Genomic DNA, 21,897 nt, shown 5'->3' with positions numbered 1-21,897 from the left:
TGATGAACCTTGGGGCAGGACAGGAATAAAGACGCAGATGTAGAGAATGGACTTGAGGATACAGGGAGGGGGAAGGGTAAGCTGGGACGAAGCAAGAGAGTAGCATTGACATATATACACTACTAAATGTAAAATAGATATCTAGTGGGAAGCAGCTGCATAGCACAGGGAGATCAGTTCGGTGCTTTGTGACCACCTAGAGGGGTGGGATAGGGAGGGTGGGAGGGAGACGCAAGAGGGAGGGGATATGGGGATACATGGATACATGTATCTGATTCACTTTGTTATACAGCAGAAACCAGCAAAACATTGTAAAGCAATTATATTCCAATAAAGATTTTTTTTAATTAAAAAATAAAAGTAAAAAAACAAACAAACAAAAAAGGACTTTCTAAAATTATCTAAAAGTCATATAAAAACTATGACAAAAATAGAGGGGCATATCCCCATTTTATAAGCTATGTCCTCTATTTTCCAATTAAAATTGAAAGGGAGAGACAGAATGAGCAAGAAAATTATCTTTCCCAGAATAGTGTTTATCTATGGGGAGAAAGACATGGGAAGAAGGGAGTGGCTATCATGTTTTGTTTTATATCTTTCTGTACTATTCAAAATTTCTACTTCTATACTTTTGTAGCTTTTTAAACAACAACAAGGGTTATCTGACGGGAAACTTTTGTTTTCAATTTCAATTTTTTAAAACTTATTTTATTGAAGTATGGTTGATATAGAATGTTGTGTTGATTTCTGCTCTATAGCAAAGTGATTCAGTTATTTATATACATATATTCTTTTTCATATTCTTTTCCATTATGGTTTTTCACAGGATATTGAATATAGTTCCCTGTGCTATATAGTAGGACCTTGTTGTTTATCCATTCTATATATAATAGTTTTCATCTGCTACTTCCAAACTCCCAATCCATTCCCCCCACCCCCCTCATTTTATTTTTTGTATCTACTGTATTTTTAAGTGAATAAATGTTATATTATAAGGAGTAAAAAAAAAAAAAAAAAGAGCAGAGCAGCTGTCAGTTTTTTTTTTTTTTAATAAATTTTTATTTATTTATTTATTTGGGCTGTGTTGGGTCTTCGTTTCTGTGCAAGGGCTTTCTATAGTTGTGGCAAGCGGGGGCCACTCTTCATCGTGGTGCGCGGGCCTCTCACTGTCGCGGCCTCTCCTGTTGCGGAGCACAGGCTCCAGACGCGCAGGCTCAGTAGTTGTGGCACACGGGCCTAGTTGTTCCGCGGCATGTGGGATCTTCCCAGACCAGGGCTCGAAGCCGTGTTCCCTGCATTGGCAGGCAGATTCTCAACCACTGCGCCACCAGGGAAGCCCTGTCAGTCTGTTTATTTGGACTAAGAGTTTATGAGAACCTAAAGTGAACTCTAGAATTGACCATTCTAGACAAGTTGAGCCACAGTGAAATGTGGTTAGAGGCATCTAAGTTTAAGGGGTCAGTCTAGGGATGGTAAACTCCAATTTCTAAAATTCTAATTCATTTTGCTTACAGAAGAGGTATTCATGGGGTTAATTGGGTTCATACAGAGGAAGATGACCTGAATGAATATTGGATACCAAAGCATGTTAGATAAAGGAATTTTAAAGGAACAAGTGGGTGGTTGGCTATGAAAATTGAATTTGGGCAAATATAGAAACTGACTTCAGTGAGTTCTGGTATAGAAGGATAATGAAAATTATTCTAGGAGTAAAACTAGGGAAAGTGGGTTGAAGATATAGGAAAATTGATTTTGACTTACCATAAGGAAGATCTTTCTAACAGTAAAAAAAACTATCTACATATGAAAGGGAATGATCCTAGAACGTAGAGCACTAGCTATACCATTCTTGTTCAGGCAAATGCTGGACAATTAATTACTCAAAGGCAATATTATGGAGTGGTTTAATCCTCAGACATATGTTTGGATTAGATGACTGTTGAATTCACTTTTTACTCTGATAGTCTGTGTTTATATGGACTTTGGGGTGATGATATAAAAACTCATTTTCTGGAGCTTTCAGGAGAGAACATCATGAACTAGGAAGTAGTGTGGCCTCTGGTACCTTTTTACAGGCTGAAATGCTTTGGGCCGTGAATGAGACCAGTATTAAATACATTGATTGTTTTGATTAGACTATTCCTGGTTTTGTATGACTGGGACATCCAAACTTGAAATGTCTTTAATATTAGAATCATGTATTTAATTCATATTAGACATTATCTCTGGATAATCCAGTTTAAATCTCTTAAATTCAAGGGTGATCAAGCTTAAAACATGTCCACGTTAGCTGAATTAACCAAAAACTCCTTCAAAATAGCATTTAGTGCTTTTCATAATCAAGAAATAAACTAACTTTTCATCCTTTTATATCTTCCCTATGTTTAGGGTGGTGTATTCACAGTTTCTGGAACATGTTCCTTACTTTTATGCTTCTTCCTGAAATGACCTAACTTGTAACTGTCGACTGAAATCCTGCTCCTCTTTTAAGGTTACTATAGCTCTAAAAGTCAGACCTAGAGGTCACCGTCTCTGAGAAGAGGACTTTCTTCCAGTCAGTTTCCTGAGACTTCCTTTGACGTCCTTGTTTCTCAGGCTATAAATTATGGGGTTCAACATTGGAGTCACCACTGTATAGAACACAGATATCATTTTATCCCATTCTTCTGTGGTCTTGGAATTTGGCCACATGTAGGTAAATATTCCTGATCCATAAAAGAGGACAACAACAATGAGATGGGAGCCACAGGTAGAGAAAGCCTTGAGCCTCCCCTCCCCAGACTGCATCTGGATCACAGTGGAGATGATATTCCAGTAGGAGACAAGGATCAGGGAGACAGGAGCTAAGAGGATGACCACACCCATTGCAAAGATGGCCATTTCTGTGCTGTAAGTATCTGCTGAAGCCAGCTTCAGGAGGGCAGGGGGTTCACAAAAGTAGTGATTGATAATGTTCTGTCCTTGATAGGGAAGTTGGAAAGTAAAGGTGGTATCTACCAGAGACACTAGTGCGCCACTAGCCCAGGACCCTATGGCCAACTGGATACACACTTGTTGGGTCATGACGGTGGAGTAGTGCAGGGGCTTGCAGACAGCCACATACCAGTCATAGGACATCACTGCCAGCAGTGCGCATTCTGTGCCCCCAACCAGAAGGAAAACAATGATCTGTATCATACACCCAAAAAAAGAAATAGTTTTCCTCTTTACCAGGAAGTGGACCAACACTTGAGGGACAATACTAGTAGAGAAACAGAGATCTGTGAAAGAGAGATTTCTAAGAAAAAAGTACATGGGGGTGTGAAGTCGAGAATCCATGAAGATGAGAATAGTGATGAGCAGGTTTCCAAGCACAGTCAACAGATAAATGATAAGAAAAAGAATAAACAGCAGGATCTGGGTCTGCAAGTCCTGTGAAAGGCCAAGGAAGACAAACTCAGCCACAAAAGTGTGGTTTTCTTCTCCCATTGAGATTTATGCTTGTTTACCTGTTTGGCACAAACAAAAAGAACAAACATTGGGTTTATGACATCAAGTCCTGTAGAAGAGGCTCATTTAAAGCTCAATTTAAAAACCCAATTAGATATTTCTAGCTTTTTGCTATCCAGCTTGTTCTAATTGATACGAAGTAGAATATTTTTATTATTATTAGTTGATTGTAATTTAAATCCACCTCATTTTCCCCAAATCTCCTCTCCCTAGTGCCTCTTATTTATAGATAGAATATGACGTTGTTAAAGCCTTCTTGGCTACTTCTGATATGAGGATATTAGAGTTCCTGTGGATTTTACTAAATGTCTATACACATATTATTAGGAAATGACCATGTATACTGTTAGGACTACCACCTTGCATAAAACTGCACCACTAACTGTTCAAAATACCACATATTTAATTATAACATATGCTTGAAAAACATGAAACAGTTTTTGGGCATCAATTTAATTTGACCTCTTAAAAAACAACAAAATTTTCTTGGGTTTAAAAACAAAGCTTTGGCATATCAACACTAAGGACCATTCTGTTTGGATTAAAGAATAAAATATTAAAAGTAAAACAATACAAAAAAGGAAAAATAGGTTAAAGTCGTTGTGACATATGGATAGGATTAGACTTGAAAATCACGAAAGCCTTCTAAGAAACCATGAAGGAAAACATGTGTAGAGTTTACAACATAAACTGAAAGATTTCTGTGAGATAATAATATCATGAATAAAATTAAAAGATAAACTACAAACTGAGGAAAATATTTTAGGGAGATATCAGACAAAAGTTAAAATACTTTATTACATTATGATTCCATATAAAACACTATGAAAATTGTTGAGTCCAACAAATAATGGGCCAAGGACATGAAAAGACTATTTACAAAGAAGAAATGCAAATAGCTACTAAATATAAGAAAAATATTCAATATTATTATGACTAAATACAATTACAACAATGAGAGATACAGTTTTTACCTGGGAGATTAGCTAAGATTTTAATAGCAATATCACAACAAAAAATAATAACTAGTATTTTATTGAGCATTTAATACGTCAGGCATTACTATAAGGGTTTTATATTATTATATTGTCCTGATAACATTATGAGGTAGACACTATTTATCTTATTTTGCAGATAAGAAAACTGAGGCAAAGAGAGGTTAAATCACGCAATTAATAAATGGCAGAATTAATTAGCTGTATAATGTATAATGATGGTGCAGAGGAAAAGACATTTTTGTACAATGCAAGTGAGTAGGAAAGTTAGTACAATATTTCTGAGAAACAATTTTGTCAAATATATTAAATGAGTCAAATATTCGTATGCTTTGACCCAGTTCTCAATAGTACGGGTAAGGGAGAAATTCCTTTTTTTACTAGTCCTTTCTCCCCATGAGGAGTAAAAATCTGATTTATAACATTTGAGGATGTTGATTGGTCCATGATTACTACTGGGTAGGATTACTGTGCTTGAAAAGGTCATGCACATTTCTACTTCTCCTCTTCCTGGGACTGGACTGTTAAGTTGAACAAGGTCCCCCTTAAGAACTTTACTTGCTCTATTCTCTCGTTTTTGAATAGTTCCTAGGTGTACTCATCATCACTTTGTTCTTGTGTATCATGTTGCCAGCCAGAAGGTAATATGATGATACAATATGGATTTAAGCCATAAGGGAGCCTTAAATGACTGTAGACTAGACCACATAGCCCAATCCATGCTTATCAGAGCTCTGAACTTCAGTGACATTAGGGAATAGCTTGGTTAATAAAAAGTAGTGTCTTATTTTTCATTACTTCACGTTTCTTTTGTATAACTCTAAGGAGAGGAATGACTAAGAATAGAGCAGTATTAGGAGTTCCTGAATCCCCGAGGCCTAATATCATCTACTACTCACAAACATTATCCCAATTTCTAAATCCAATTCTAGGAGTCCATTCTAAATAAATACTCTAAATTGCAGAAGATATTCACAAGAAAAGACGTTTATCACATCCTAGTCATGAAATAATGGTTAAAAACGGACATTCAGACCAATGAAACATAATAGAGAGCCCAGAAATAAACCCATACATATATGGTCAACAAGGTGCCAAGAATACATTATGGGGAAAGGATAGTTTCTTCAATAAATGGTGTCAGGAAAACTGGATATCCACATACAAAAGAATGAAATTGGACCCTTATCTCGCACCATATACAAAAATTAACTCAAAATAAATTAAAACAACTCCTAGAAGAAAATATAGGGAAAAAACTTCTGGACATTAGTCTTGGTAATGATTCCTTGGGTATGACAGTAAAAGCACAAGCAACATAAGCAAAAATAGACAAGCGAAACTACATCAAACTAAAAAGCCTCTGCATTCCAAAGGAAACAATTAACAAAATGAAAAGGTAACCTATGGAATGGGAGAAAATATTTGCAAACCATATATCAGATAAAAGGTTAATATTTGAGTCACTCCCTCTTGCAAGAGCACCAGAATCACAACTAACTGCTGGGCAATCACTGACAGGAAGATACTAGAACTCACCAAGGAATATACCCCACATCCAAAGACAAAGGAGAAGCTGCAATGAGATGGTAGGAGGGGTGCAATCACAAGATCAAGTCCTATAACCACTGGGTGGGTGACTCACACACTGGAGAACAATTGTACCACAGAAATCCACCCACTGGAGTGAGGGTTCTGAGCCCCACACCAGGCTTCCCAACCTGGGGGTCTGGCAATGGGAGGAGGAATTCCCAGAGAATCAGACTTTGAAGGCTTGTGGGATTTGATTGCAGGACTTCGACAGGACTGGGGGAAACAGAGACTCCACTCTTGGAGAGCACACACAAAGTAGTGTGTTCATCAAGACCCAGGGAGAAGGAGCAGTTACCCCATAGGAGCCTGAGCCAGACCTGCCTGCTGGTGTTGGAGGGTCTCCTGCAGATGAAGGGGTTGGCTGTGTCTCACTGCAGGGATGAGGACACTGGCAGCAGAAGTTCTGGGAAGTGCTCCTTGGCATGAGCCCTCCCGGAGTCTGCCATTAGCCCCACCAAAGAGCCTGTAGCCTCCAGTGCTGGGTTGCCTCAGGCCAAACAACCAACAGGGAGGGAACTCAGCCCTACCCATCAGCAGACAAGTGGATTAAAGTTTTACTGAGCTCTGCCCACCAGAGCAACACCCCGCTCTACCCACCACCAGTCCCTCCCATCAGGAAGCTTGCACAGGCCTCTTAGATAGCCTCATCCACCAGAAGGCAGACAGCAGAAGCTGGAAGAACTACAATCCCACAGGCTATGGAACGAAAACCACATTCACAGAAAGATAGACAGAATGAAAAGGCAGAGGACTATGTACCAGATGAAGGAACAAGATAAAACCCCAGAAAAACAATTAAATGAAGTGGAGATAGGCAACCTTCCAGAAAAGAATTCAGAATAATGATAGTGAGGATGATCCAGGACCTTGGAAAAAGAATGGAGGCAATGATCGAGAAGATGCAAGAAATGTTTAACAAACACCTAGAATAATTAAAGAACAAACAAACAGAGATGAACAATACAATAACTGAAATGAAAAATACACTAGAAGGAATCAATAACAGAATAACTGAAGCAGAAGAACAGATAAGTGATCTGGAAGACAGAATGATGGAATTCACTGCCTCAGAACAGACTAAAGAAAAAAGAATGAAAAGAAATGAAGACAGCCTAAGAGACCTCTGGGACAATATTAAACGCAACAACATTCACATTATAAGGGTCCCAGAAGGAGAAGAGAGAGAGAAAGGACCCGGGAAAATATTTGAAGAGATTATAGTCAAAAACTTCCCTAACATGGGAAAGAAAATAGCCACCCAAGTCCAGGAAGCACAGAGAGTCCCAGGCAGGACAAACCCAAGGAGAAACACACCGAGACACATAGTAATCAAATTGACAAAAATTAAAGACAAAGAAAAATTATTAAAAGCAAAGGAAAAATGAAAAATAACATACAAGGGAATTCCCATAAGGTTAACAGCCAATTTCTCAGCAGAAACTCTACAAGCCAGAAGGTACTGGCATGATATATTTAAAGTGTTGAAAGGGAAGAACCTACAACCAAGATTACTCTACCCAGCAAGGATCTCATTCAGATTCGACAGAGAAATCAAAAGCTTTACAGACAAGCAAAAGCTAAGAGAATTCAGCACCACCAAATCAGCTCTACAAAAAATGTTAAAGGAACTTCTCTAAGTGGGAAATACAAGAGAAGAAAAGGACCTACAAAAACAAACCCAAAACAATTAAGAAAATGGTAATAGGAACATACATATGGAAAATTACCTTAAATGTGAGTGGAGTAAATGCTCCAACCAAAAGACACAGGCTCACTGAATGGATACAAAAACAAGACCCATATATATGCTGTCTACAATAGACCCACTTCAGACCTAAGACACATACAGACTGAAAGTGAGGAGATGGAAAAAGATATTCCATGCAAATGGAAATCAAAAGAAAGCTGGAGTAGCAATACTCATATCAGATAAAACGACTTTAAAATAAAGAATGTTACAAGAGACAGGGAAGGAAACTACATAATGATCAAGGGATCAATCCAAGAAGAAGATGTAACAATTATAAATATATATGCACCCAACACAGGAGCACCTCAATACATAAGGCAAATGTTAACAGCTATAAAAGAGGAAATCGACAGTAACACAATAATAGTGGGGGACTTTAACACCTCACTTACACCAATGGACAGATCATCCAGACAGAAAATTACTAAGGAAACACAAGCTTTAAATGACACAATCGACCAGATAGATTTAATTGATATTCATAGGACATTCCATCCAAAAACATCAGATTACACTTTCTTCTCAAGTGTACACAGAACATTCTCCAGGATAGATCACATCTTGAGTCACAAATCAAGCCTCGGTAAATTTAAGAAAATTGAAATCACATCAAGCATCTTTTCTGACCACAACACTATGAGATTAGAAATCAATTACAGGGGAAAAAAAACATAAAAAACACAAAACACATGGAGGCTAAACAATACGTTACTAAATAACCAAGAGATCACTGAAGAAATCAAAGAGGAAATCAGTAAATACCTAGAGACAAATGACAATTGAAACAAGACGATCCAAAACCTATGGGATGCAGCAAAAGCAGTTCTAAGAGGGAAGTTTATAGGAATAAAATCCTACCTCAAGAAACAAGAAAAATCTCAAATAAACAATCTAACCTTACACCTAAAGGAACTAGAGAAAAAAGAACAAACAAAACCCAAAATTAGTAGAAGGAAAGAAATCATAAAGATCAGAGCAGAAATAAATGAAATAGAAACAAAGAAAACAATAGCAAAGATCAATACAACTAAAAGCTGGTTCTTTGAGAAGATAAACAAAATTGATAAACCTTTAGCCAGACTCATCAAGAAAAAGAGGGAGAGGACTCAAATCAATAAAATTAGAAATGAAAAAGGAGAAGTTACAACGGATACCGCAGAAATACAAAGCATCATAAAAGACTACCACAAGCAACTCTGCCAATAAAATGGACAACCTGGAAGAAATGGACAAATTCTTAGAAAGATATAACCTTCAAAGACTGAACCAGGAAGATATAGAAAGTATGAACAGAACAATCACAAGCACTGAGATTGAAACTATGATTAAAAATCTTCCAACAAACAAAAGTCCAGAACCAGATGGCTTCATAGGTGAATTCTATCAAACATTTAGAGAAGAGCTAACACCAATCCTTCTCAAACTCTTCCAAAAAATTGCAGAGGAAGGAACACTCCCAAACTCATTCTATGAGGCCACCATCACCCTGATACCAAAACCAGACAAAGATACTACAAAAAAAGAAAATTACAGACCAATATCACTGATGAATATAGATGCAAAAATCCTCAACAAAATACTAGCAAACAGAATCCAACAACACATTAAAAGTATCATACACCATTATCAAGTGAGATTTATTCCAGGGATGCAAGGATTCTTCAATATACACAAATCAATCAATGTGATACCCCATATTAACAAACTGAAGAATAAAAACCATATGATCATTTCAATAGATGCAGAAAAAGCTTTTGACAAATTCAACACCATTTATGATAAAAACTTTCCAGAAAGTGGGCATAGAGGGAACCTACCTCAACATAATAAAGGCCATATATGACAAACCCACAGCAAACATCATTTTCAATGGTGAAAAACAGAAAGCATTTCCTGTAAGATCAGGAAGAAGACAAGGATGTCCACTGTCACCACTATTATTCAACATAGTTTTGGAAGTCCTAGCCATAGCAATCAGAGAAGAAAAAGAAATAAAAGGAATACAAGTTGAAGAAGAAGATGTAAAACTGTCACTGGTTGCACATGACATGATACTATACATAGAGAATCCTAAAGATGCCACCAGAAAACTACTAGAGCTAATCAGTGAATTCGGTAAAGTTGCAGGATACAAAATTAATCATAGAAATCTCTTGCATTCCTATACACTAACAACGAAAGATCAGAAAGAGAAATTAAGGAAACAATCCCATTCACGATTGCAAGAAAAAGAATAAAATACCTAGGAATAAACCTACCTAAGCAGGTAAAAGACCTGTACTCAGAAAACTATAAGACACTCATGAAAGAAATCAAAGGCGACACAAACAGATGGAGAGATATACCATGTTCTTGGATTGGAAGAATCAATATTGTGAAAATGATTATACTACACAAAGCAATCTACAGATTCAATGCAATCCCTATCAAATTACCAATGGCATTTTTTAGCGAAGTAGAACAAAAAATCTTAAAATTTGTGTGGAGACATGAAAGACCCTGAATAGCCAAAGCAATTTTGAAGGAAAAAAAGGTAGATGGAGGAATCAGACTCCCTGACTTCAGACTATACTACAAAGCTACAGTAATCAAGACAATATGGTACTGGCACAAAAACAGAACTATAGATCAATGGAATAGGATAGAAAGTCCAGAGATAAACCCACGCACCTATGGTCAACTAATCTATGACAAAGGAGGCAAGGATACACAATGGAGAAAAGACAGTCTCTTCAATAAGTGGTGCTGGGAAAACTGGACAGCTACATGTAAAAGAATGAAATTAGAACACTCCCTAACACCACACAGAAAAATAAACTCAAAATGGATTAAAGACCTAAATGTAAGACTGGACACTATAAAACTCTTAGAGGAAAACATAGAAAGAACACACTTTGACATAAATCACAGCAAGATCTTTTTTGTCCTAGATCACTATGTCCTAGAGTAATGGAAAGAAAAAGAAAAAGAAACAAATGGGACCTAATGAAACTTAAAAGCTTTTGCATAGCAAAGGTAACTATAAACAAGATGAGAAAACAACCCTCAGAATGGGAGAAAATATTTGGAAATGAATCAACAGACAAAGGATTAATCTCCAAAATATATAAACAGCTCATGCAGCTCAGTATTAAAAAGACAAACAAGCCAATCCAAAAATGGGCAGAAGACCTAAATAGACATTTCTCCAAAGAAGACATATAGATGGCCAAGAAGCACATGAAAAGCTGCTCAACATCCCTAATTATCAGAGAAATGCAAATCAAAACTACAATGAGGTATCACCTCACACCGGTCAAAATGGGCATCATCAGAAAATCTACAAACAATAAATGCTGGAGAGGGTGTGGAGAAAAGGGAACCCTCTTGCACTGTTGGTGGGAAAGTAAATTGATACAGCCACTATGGAGAACAGTATGGAGATTCCTTAAAAAACTAAAAATAGAGCCACCATATGCACCAGCAATCCCACTACTGGGCATATACCCAGAGAAAACCATAATTCAAAAAGACACATGCACCCCAATGTTCATTGTAGCACTATTTACAATAGCCAGGTCACGGAAGCAATCTAAATGCCCATCAACAGATGAATGGATAAAGAAGATGTGGTACGTGTATACAATGGAATATTACTCAGCCATAAAAAGGAACAAAATTGGGTCATTTGTGGAGATGTGGATGGACCTAGAGACTGTCATACAGAGTGAAGTAAGTCAGAAAGAGAAAAACAAATATCGTATATTAACGGATATATGTGGAATCTAGAAAAATGGTACAGATGAACTGGTTTGCAAGGCAGAAATAGAGACACAGATGTAGAGAACAAACATATGGACACCAAGTGGCAGGGGAAAAGTGGCAGGGGGTGGGGGTGGGGGTGGGATGAATTGGGAGATTGGGATTGACATGTATACACCAATATGTATAAAATAGATAACTAATAGATAACTAAGAACCTGCTGTATCAAAAAAAAATAACATTCAAATATAAAAAAAGACAAAGAAGAAATTACAAAATGTAAATGGTATTTACAAACTGTAAATGGTACTGTACCATTTACAGTAAATGGTATTACCCCGCCATTTTGCATGTCCTTACATTGCATTTCCACATATTTATATACATACATGCTGTATCTTGAAAATAAAGCTTGGATCCTACTAAAAAAAAAAATAGACTATATATATGTATAACAGAGTCACTTTGCTGTACAGAAGAAATTAACACAACACTGTAAATCAACTATACTTCAATAAAATTTTTAAAAAATGTTAATATTTGAAATATATAAGGAACTCATACAAGTCAATGTTGAAAAAGCAAATAACACAATTAAAGTATGGAGAAAGGAACTGAATAGAAATTTCTCCAAGAAGACATACAAATGTCCAACAGGTACATGAGTAAGTGCTCACCATCACTAATCATGATTGAAATGTAAATCAAAACCACAGTGATTACCTCATCCCTGTTAGGATGGCTATTATTAAAAAAGCACCGAGACGATAACAAGTGTTGGTAACAATGTAGAGAAAAGGGAACACCTGTATACTGTTGGTGGGAATGTAAATTGGTGCAGCCACTATGGAAAACAGTATGGAGTTTCCTCAGAAAACTAAAAATAGAACTACCCTATGATCCAGCCATTCCACTCCTGGGTATATATCTGAAGAAAATGAAAACACTAATTTGAAAAGATAAATGTTCATAGCAGGATTATTTACAGTATATGGAAGCAACCTAAATATCCATCAACAGACGAATAGATAAAGAAGATGTAGTATATACACACAAAGGAATATTACTCAGCCATAAAAAGTAATAAAATTCTGCCATTTGCAACAACATGGATGGACCTAGAAGTTATTATGCTTAGTGAAATGTCAGACAGAGAAAGACAAATACTGTATGTTTTCACTTATATGTGGAATCTAAGAAATCGAATGAATGAATATAACAAAACAGAAATAGACTCACAGATATAGAGAACAAACTAGTGGTTACTGAAGGGGAGAGGGAAAGAGGGAGGGGCAAGAGAGAGGTAGGAGGTTAAGAGGAACCAACTACTCTGTGTGAAGTAAATAAGCTACAAGGATATATTTTACAGCACAGAGAATATAGCCAACATTTTATAGTAAATTTAATTGGAGTATAATCTATAAAAACATTGAATCACTATGTTGTACACCTGAAACTAATATAATATTGTAAATCAACTGTACTTCAATACAAAATGGATAAAGAAAATGTTGGATATACATATAATGGAACATTATTCACCCTTAAAAAAGAAGGAAATCCTGCTATTTGTGACAACGTGGATGAACTTAGAAGACATTATGCTAAGTTAAATAAGCCAGACACAGAAGTACAAATACTACGTAATATCACTTATATGAGGAATCTAAAATAGTCAAACTCATAGAAGCAAAGAGTGGTATGGTAGTTGCCAGGGGCCATGTGGGGAGGAGGAAATGGGAAGGTATTAGTCAAATGATACTAAGTTTCAGTTATACAAGGTGAGTAGGTCCTAGAGATGTACTGTACAGCATAGTTCCTACAGTTATTCAAAGAACAATTTCCTCTCCCACAATTGTTTCTGAAATTCCACAGGGAATAACTTACCTATTCTCAGCACTGTCAGCTTCAAAGTAAAGTCTGTCATTTTCTTTTTTCCCTTCTCTTGTTGCCTAGGTGTTATCTGAGCACCATTTCTTCTGTACCCTACAAATAATGGTTATCAATATCAATAATAATAATGATGACAATAATCTTCCTTTGGTACTTACCAAAAGTGGTTTTGCTAGTGCCTTAGGGACCAATGCTAATATATATATTCAAAATGTACAGAAAAGACTAAACAAAAAATGTCCAAAATGTTGAGAGTGGTTTACTCTGGGTATGGAATTATAGGTGGCTTATTTTTCTTCTTTTCTAATGTTTTGGTGCTTTAAAGTTGTTCTTTAAAAGGCCATATATAAATTTACAATATAGGAAAAATATAAAAATAGGAAAATCTCAACAATATTTAACTGAGGATGCTTTAAACTAAAGTCACTTTATTGCTTCTACTTTTAGCCTTGATAAAGTAAGTGGTATAGGACTAGCCATCTTGCTAGAAGCAAATATAAAACAAGGGACTTCCCTGGTGGTCCAGTGGTTAAGACTTCGCCTTCCCACACAGGGGTTGCGGGTTCGATCCCTGGGCAGGGAGCTAAGATCCCACATGCCTCGTGGCCAAAATACCAAAACATAAAAAAAAAAAAAGCAATATTGTAACAAATTCAATAAAGACTTTAAAAATGGTCCACATCAAAAAAAAAAATCTTAAAAAACAAACAAAAAAAAACCCCAATATAAAACAAAGTATAGAACAGTCACTTTCAGACATTGGACAACAGCCAGCTCAGAATGTAATCCTGTATAAGAAGATTAGCAAAGGTGAAAATAGATTGAAACCACCCACTCTATATTGGAGAGTGGGGCAAACAGATATGAACTATGTAGGCATGTACATTTACAAAATCTCTCTGGAAGGTAATCTGAAAATATTACAAAATTCCAAAATAAGCTTTTTTTTTTTTCTGAACAACGCTAATTTTAGGACTTTATATTTTGGAAAGCATTATAGATATGCAAAATTTTTGTTTCAAAGGATATTCACATATAGAAATGTTTCCAGAAAAAAACACCTGAAGTCTAACAATAGGTGATATGTTAAATAAATTTTAGATTTCCTACTTAACATAATCTACACAGTACAGAGAAACAGGTAAAAGTGAAGATGTCTGAGTCACACAGACATGGGTTGGATCCTCTTCCCCTCGTTTCTTAGATCTGTATCCTTGGACAATTTATTTAGCTCTTGCTTGTATGTGACAGTTTCCTAATGTAGAATGAACATAACACCACAACTTCACTGTACAAACGTAAAGATTTAATTAAGAACTTAATGGAAAATAGTTTGCTCAATGTCTGGCAGCTACATTAAAAAAATGCCTGCTATGGTTATGATGATGACGATAATGATGATGATAATGCACCAACCATAAGCCATTAAAAGGTAAGTAGATCCATATTTTCCACAGAAAGATGTCTGACACACAAATGAGTTAAAAAAGTGGGTTACAAAATAACATGTATGGGTGTGTGTGTGTGTATGTGTCTCTCTCTCTCTCAGTGATTCCTTTAAATAACATCCTTACCACACTGATAAACTTTTAACACACAACAAAACTAAGAATCCAGGTAGAACTGTAAAGTATAGATAAAGAATGGTTATCTCTCTATCTGTCAAAGGTAGGATTTGTATATTTAATGTACATGTGTGTGTGTATGTGGGTTGGGGAAGAATGCGGTTTAATCTCCAGGCAGGAAAGGAGATACATGAGTGAAAAAGGAGCCAAATAAGATGAACTGTAGTATCATTTGTATTCCAAGGAAGGTCAGGGATAATTATTCTTTCACACTCTAAATTTTCATATAACTTTGTCAACTTGACTAATTAATTCTCTTTAATACAGAGATAAAATGAGGAAGAAAAATGGGTAGGAAAAATAAAACAATGGGAACAAAAGTTAGAAGCAAGCAGGGAGGGGAAGCTGAACATAGAGAACAGGAATCCAGAGATGTGGAGAAAAGCAGCAGGAGGAAGGGACTACAGGAAGAGATCTATAAGTCTGGCTGTTTCCCCAAACTAAAAGGACAGGCAATGAATCTTTTATACCTCTGAGGCCCTAATAACATTGTAACCAGTATGGCTTTTCCAGATATCTTCTCTTAATGACTTTGTCTCACGTGCACACAACTGCATACATGGGAATTATTCCTTGTCATACACACACAACAATGCTACATATACCTACTCAATCAGCTTCACAAGCAATATCTCACACAAACACGCAGACATCTACACATCATGGATATACTCACATGAGTATTTTATATTCTTACGTACTCACTCTCATGGCCACCAAATCTGTACCATAACAAAAAGAGTCACAGAGGAGGTACAGAGCCAACTGGATACTGACCAAGGCTGGGTCATATGGGAAGCCACCATGCCTGACTTGTATGGGAAGAAGATTGGAGTATGGGGTATACAAGTGATGGCACCAGCAGTGGAGGCTAGTATCCTCCTCCGGACTAGAAGGACAGCACTGAATGTAGCTGGACCCACTCTTCTCCATCTGCTCTAACTCATCAAGGGGATTGGAGGCAGCAGTGCCAGCATTCCTGGAACAGTTTACCATACAGTCTGGGTTCCTTCACATCCCCTAGACCCAAAGCATGTTCACAGGCAAGAAGCTCTTGAAGGCATTCCTCAAAGCAAGATTCCTAGTATCCTTCCAACTCTCTGCCTGTTCAAGGGGAGATGGTGGAACAAAGGCAAGCTGGGGGAAACAGTGAAGACCAAAGGGCTGACAGCAGAGGGTAGGGGAGAATCAGGCAGAGCTGCTTTTCAATAGCAAGAGGAAAATAATGTGACCTCTCTGGAAACAGCCTCATTGATGAAGGAGAAAAGTCTGGAAGAGGATTTGAGGGCTGGGATTCTGGAGAAGAGTGGAAATAGAATTGTCTCTGGGAGTCTAGAAAGGAAAAAGTTAATGGATAAGAGCGTGAATGACAAAGTTCATCTTTCCCAACACGATGCTCACCTCTCAACCCTCAATCAGTGTTGCAAAATCCTATAGACGGAGGTCCATCACAAACTTTCTCACTCTCACCAGAGGGCAGAGATAAAGCTGAGGAGTCACTGGTGAAGGAACTGAGGATCAAGTGCCAGAGGGAGTGATTTCTATAGCCTGCATATCTACTCTAAAGGACATCACCAATTGTGGATAGGCTTCTAAGCACTGTCTCCCAAGGTCTACACTAGATTCATTCTATGAGTTCGACTCCATCCCAAGCCTTTCTGCCCTAATTAATTCAAAGTACAAACTCCAATTCTCTTAGGTCCCAGTTCTGAACAGAGGATTTTCCTTCCAGGGAATATTTAAAGGTGAGGTCCTGAGACTCATGTAAACAGGGCATTCCCTGGAGCTTCAAGATCCCTCAACTTATCTTTCCATCCTCTGAGACACCTTGGGGCACTTTGTTGTATTTGAAATCACAGACTAAAGCCTTCAAATCATAATCACCTCTCTTAAACTTTATACCACTGTCATTCAAATGATGTCAGCAGATATAGTCTCAGAGGTTCATAAGTCATCAAAACTTGTGTTTTCATTTATATGATAATTAAATAGAAATGAAAATGAACAGATATTGTATTATGCAGATGCCAACTTTCTCATTGAGTTATGCAACTTGGCTGAAGGGCTTGCATTTCGTTTCAATTTATGGTTGTTTTAGTGCCATGTGATCACCTTAAGTGGTGGAGTTTAATTTGGTTAGTGCTGTCCTAATAACAACATGACAACAGGGTGTGCTGTTATATTAAAGTTGTATACTTTTTACTGAACATAAAGTCAAAGCTTTTCTTTTGTGGAGATAATTTACAGTCAAAAGACAGTTTTGTAGAATGAAACTTTAGTTTTGTTTCACTGATGGTTAAGATTTATATTCAGGAGCTCCAGTTGAAGCTGGGGACAGGATTTTCAAAAAGATTATGGCACACCACCCAGAGTTATCCCTTGGTTTCCTAGCTCTTTCAAAGTAGGTTATTTTGTCCAAGAAAAACCATCAGTTCGGCAAGGTACTTTTGCTCTTTTTCTTTTATCTTAGTGACTGTTTTTGTTTTTGTTTTTTTCAGGGAAGAGACAACAGGAAGAGTTGTACATCCAAAGAACTAAAAAAAAAAAATCTACACCATCATGAGATGGGGGAGGTGTCACAAGAAGGAAATATGACTCAAATGTTTTTGTCGATAATAAAGAGAAATTAAATTGAATAACTTTAAAGGTGAATTCAATCTATTGTTTTATTACTAGAAGTGTGATATTCAAATAAAGAAGATAAGTCTTTTGATCTACTCCATCCTTGCCAGATGACACTAGAAATGAATATACCATCTTATAAAGTATTGTTTTGCAACACTGAAAACATTCCAACTAAACAACACAATCATTGTCTAACAACCTTGTAAAGGGGATTCTTGAAATGGTTGGTAGTGTTTGCGGGCAATTCCTAAGCCCTCCAATTCTGAATTATATAATTTTATAGGCTATACACACCTATATTTAGTGTGTAGTGACTTCATACTGAAAAAGAGAGACAAACTATGAGACAGACAAATCAGACACAGGTGACAGAATTCCTCCTTCCGGGACTCTCTGATGACCAACACACCCAGCAGCTGCTTTTCATCTTATTCCTGGGTGTCTACCTGGTCACTGTGCTTGGAAATCTACTTCTCATGTTCCTCATTCAGGTTGACTCCCAGCTTCACACACCCATATATTTTTTTCTCTGCAATTTATCTCTGGCTGACCTCTGTTTCTCTACCAACATCGTTCCTCAGGCCCTAGAGCCCTGCTATCCAGAAAGAAAGTGATTTCATTCACACGTTGTGCAGCTCAGCTTCTACTCTTCCTCATTTTTGGGTGTACACAGTGTGCCCATTTGGCGGTGATGTCCTATGATCGGTATGTGGCTATCTGCAACACTTGGCATTACCCTAGCATCATGACTTGGAGGGTGTATGTCCAGCTGGCTGTAGGATCACGGACCAGTGGCATTCTGGTGTCTGTGGTGGACAGCACCTTCACACTAAGGCTACCCTACCGAGGCAGCAATAATATTGCTCATTTCTTTTGTGAGGTCCCTGCACTGTTGATCCTGGCATCCACAGACACCCGCACTTCAGAGATGGCCATTTTCTTCATGGGGATTGTGATTCTCCTCATACCTGTTTCTCTAATTCTGGTATCCTATGGCCACATCATAGTGACTGTGGTCAGGATGAAGTCAGCTGCGGGGAGGCTCAAGGCATTCTCTACCTGTGGCTCCCACCTCATGGTGGCCATCTTTTTTTATGGGTCAGCAATTGTCACCTACATGACACCAAAGGCTTCCAAAGAACAGGAAAAGCTGGTTTCTGTGTTCTATGCAGTGGTGACCCCCATGCTTAACCCCCTCATCTACAGCCTGAGGAACAAGGATGTGAAGGGAACTCTGTGAAAAGTAGCCACAAGGAATTTCCCTTGCAGACTTGGAATTTTCCACTGACAGTGAGACCTTCCTGGCTGCCTACTTGTAAGACTCGCTGAGTCGGTCCCTCAGCAAGACTGGAATATGGTACAGTTTTTATCCTTGGGACTTGTCCGTGGACTCACTCTCCATCCTTTATCCAGCACTACCTTTGCAGAAGAGGAAGGACAATAATTCATGGAACATTAGGAAGGAGAGTCTGCTTCCTTCTGGTCAGTCTTTTAGTACCAGGGGATTTAAAAAAATCCCTTGAGAAACACTCCCATTTTATAAACCTGAGAACCTGTAAAATCTATCTTTTTAAAATAATACTATATATTACTATCTATCTATTCCAGATCCTACTCCAACTCCTTTATCTTTTGGTATTTCTGAATCCCTTTGCATCATCAAATAACCAATAAATTGACAAACAGTACTTAAGTCACTTACTATGAGCTAGGTGTTACATGTATGTGTATGTGTACATGCAACTGCATGTGTGTTTGAGGTGGAGGGTGAAGAGCATGGGTATGGTGAAGCAGAATACATGAGCTCTGCTGTGCTTCTTCTCACACTGTTATTAGAGACATGAGCATCCATTGGGGCACATCTTTACAATGGTAAACACAGGGATTTGGAAACCAACAAGAAATAGTGACATCTAAGGGGTGGAAGAGTGAGAAGCTACTACCAATCCTAGGCCTAAAGGAGCAAAAGGAGGCAATTGGAACTTGGAGAGGGTAGCTGTATATAAAAGACCAGCAGACAAGAGCTGTGGACTTAGGTATATGGAGGTGAGGACGCCTCATGAGCTTAAATATTTCAAGCTCATTCTCTACCTTCCAATTTCCTGTTACTGTATTAAAAAAAAAAATCCAGGATAATCTCCCCATCTGTAGAGCCTTAATTTAAACATGTCTACAAAGTCCTTTTTACCACGCAAGGTAAAATACTTACAGGTCCTGGGGACTAAGATGTGGACATCTTTGGGGGGCCGTTAGTCTGCCTACCATACCAAGGTCAAGTAAAATAAATGCAAAAGCGAAAAGCTTGCTAAACATTTTATAATAGTGCCAATCTGCCTAGTTGTGTGATTGCCACCATGCAAATAGAACCGCTGATCTGCTTTTCCATTTGCAAATTCCTATGGGGATTTCAGAATGTGCTGCCCTTCTGGAGCCCTTGCTACGCGAGAGCTGAAGGATACCCTGTGTGGGAGATTGAACTGGTCCTGGTACCTCCCTGGCACACAGAGGGAGAGCCGTTTGTAGAGCTTGAGGAGAGGACATGTCTATGGAGTAAATGCTAGTTTACGCTGTTAATTGTCAATAAATTCTTATGAATAGTTTACACAAAGCTATGGTGCCCGTGTCCCAAGTCTGCTCTTTGCCAAGAATCCAGAACCAGACTATGTTCCCTGACAAAATCAAAAGAGGGGCTGTTAAATTGGTTGAGGGATATGTACGTTTAAAAAGGAGAGTTGATTTCATCCAATCACAATAACATTACCAAAAAATCTAGAAAACAAAAAATCTTTGGGTTATTCACAGCAGTTTCCCATCACTTATCCACTTATACTTAACTTGGAATTCCTTTACACCCTTTCTGTCAAGTAACTCTCATATCCAAGGTGTATAATTTGAGATTGAGGTAGTCATCAATGCGAAGTAGTCTTTCTCCAGATGAGGCACAGACCAATTATGGTAGCAGAAAAAGTCCTCAATTGATAGCCCTCTAAACATGTGTACCTTACAAGACAGTGGAGGATTTAAAGTATCTTTTTATTTTCTTTCTTTCTCATTAGAATATAAATTCCACGAGGCAAGAAATTAGTCTGTTTTATTCACCCATGTGTCTTCAGGGTCTAAATAAGCTCTGACACATGCTGAACGCTGCATAAAAATTTGTTGAAATTTTGAATTTGAGTTTTGAAATTTTTGAAAATTTGAAAGTTTGAGTTTAAACTCAAAATTTGTTTTAAAAATGAGCGAAAGAATGAAACAAACTCTACTATTTATTATCATTACTTTATCTCATAAACAAAAAGATCTTTGAGCTACCAGTAGAGTTTTTGGACATATAGAAGAAAGCAAAGCAGAAAATTATAAAACGACATGGATGAAGAAGTTCAAGAAAAGTTAAAACAAATTAAAAAATGGCAAATTGTAGTGAAACTGTCAACCTTCGGTAGGCTGCTAATTTGTGTAAACTAGTAGCATCCTCAGAGACATTGGTACCCCAGTCCCAGAGAATACTGGGCCTACTGAAGTTCATTCATCACTCATGTTCTTTCATTCCCAGTGGAAAGTCCAAAATCCCAGTGGGTATACTGTGGCTCCTGGAAAGAGTAGAGACAAAAGACTTATTTGAGGAACGTGCTTTTCTTTCCTTTGTCCTTGCATTCTACCCCCTCAGTTTCCATCTAAGTCAGTCATAGTTTCTGAGGGTCCTGGGTCCTGTGGATGGTCCACCTCAGTGCAGTCTTTACTTCACTATTTCTTAAGCTGTAGATGATGGGGTTCAACATGGGAGTCACCACCCTGTAGGACAGTGACAGCAGCTTCTTGCTCACAGGAGAGGTGCTGGACTGGAGTCTGAAGTATGTGAGGATGGCAGTGCTGTAGAAGAGGGAGACAACCAGGAAGTGGGAGGAACAGGTGGAGAAGCCTTTGCACTTCCCCTTGGCTGAGGGCATCCTGAAGATAGTGGACAGGATGCAGACATAGGACCCCAGGATCAACAAGAAAGGGAAGAAGATGAAAAGGACAGTGGCTGTCAGAGCCTCCGGTTCAAACAGAGAGGTATATTAGCACAGCCCAGTGCAATGACAGGGAGGTTGTCACAGAAAAAATGGTTCACCTTGTTGGGGCCAGAAAAAAGGAAGCTAAAAATCCATGTGGTTTGCACAGTAGCCAATGGAAATCCTGAGAACT

The 21,897-nt window shown here is 37.8% G+C and overlaps 4 protein-coding genes across 7 annotated transcripts in view; 1 reads left to right on the top strand and 3 right to left on the bottom strand.

Moving 5' to 3' along the window:
* The window catches only part of OR2D2 (olfactory receptor family 2 subfamily D member 2), a 53,541-nt gene extending 34,581 nt beyond the window's left edge, over window positions 1-18,960 (top strand). Inside the window, 2 exon segments of the mRNA XM_082476414.1 lie at window positions 17,586-18,297; window positions 18,300-18,960. Coding sequence (XP_082332540.1) covers window positions 18,054-18,297; window positions 18,300-18,952 — 897 coding nt within the window. The 5' untranslated portion in view covers window positions 17,586-18,053 and the 3' untranslated portion in view covers window positions 18,953-18,960.
* The window catches only part of ZNF215 (zinc finger protein 215), a gene marked incomplete at its 3' end in the record, with an annotated part of 111,457 nt that overhangs the window by 34,504 nt on the left and 55,056 nt on the right, over window positions 1-21,897 (bottom strand). The window contains exons 1-2 of one of the 4 annotated variants that reach the window (XM_082476338.1): window positions 21,147-21,258; window positions 13,457-13,555 (exon numbers count right to left, since the gene is read on the bottom strand). The exons of 1 other annotated variant lie outside the window; for it this stretch is intronic. Coding sequence is in view for 1 of the 3 variants with exons in the window: in XM_082476342.1 (XP_082332468.1) it covers window positions 13,457-13,496 (40 nt within the window). Of the gene's footprint in view, window positions 1-13,456; window positions 13,556-21,146; window positions 21,259-21,897 lie in introns of those variants that run through there. 2 more of the 4 variants (XM_082476342.1, XM_082476346.1) reach the window with 2 other exon arrangements.
* Window positions 1,049-13,507, bottom strand: OR2D3 (olfactory receptor family 2 subfamily D member 3). The gene is made up of 2 exons (XM_082476412.1): window positions 13,457-13,507; window positions 1,049-3,488 (listed from the first exon to the last, which is right to left on the bottom strand). The coding sequence occupies exon 2, from the start codon at window positions 3,466-3,468 to the stop codon at window positions 2,524-2,526; it is 945 nt and encodes a 314-aa protein (XP_082332538.1). The 5' UTR covers window positions 3,469-3,488; window positions 13,457-13,507; the 3' UTR covers window positions 1,049-2,523.
* The window catches only part of LOC309667678 (olfactory receptor 10A4-like), a gene marked incomplete at its 3' end in the record, with an annotated part of 55,558 nt that continues 55,056 nt past the window's right edge, over window positions 21,396-21,897 (bottom strand). Inside the window, 2 exon segments of the mRNA XM_082476410.1 lie at window positions 21,396-21,767; window positions 21,770-21,895. Of these exon segments, the coding sequence (XP_082332536.1) occupies window positions 21,396-21,767; window positions 21,770-21,895 (498 nt within the window).

This window comes from Balaenoptera physalus (genome assembly GCF_965194825.1).
Source record: "Balaenoptera physalus genome assembly, chromosome: 10".
NCBI lineage: Eukaryota > Metazoa > Chordata > Mammalia > Artiodactyla > Balaenopteridae > Balaenoptera > Balaenoptera physalus.
Note: the sequence above shows the minus strand (reverse complement) of the source record. Positions and strands in the feature narration are given on the sequence as shown.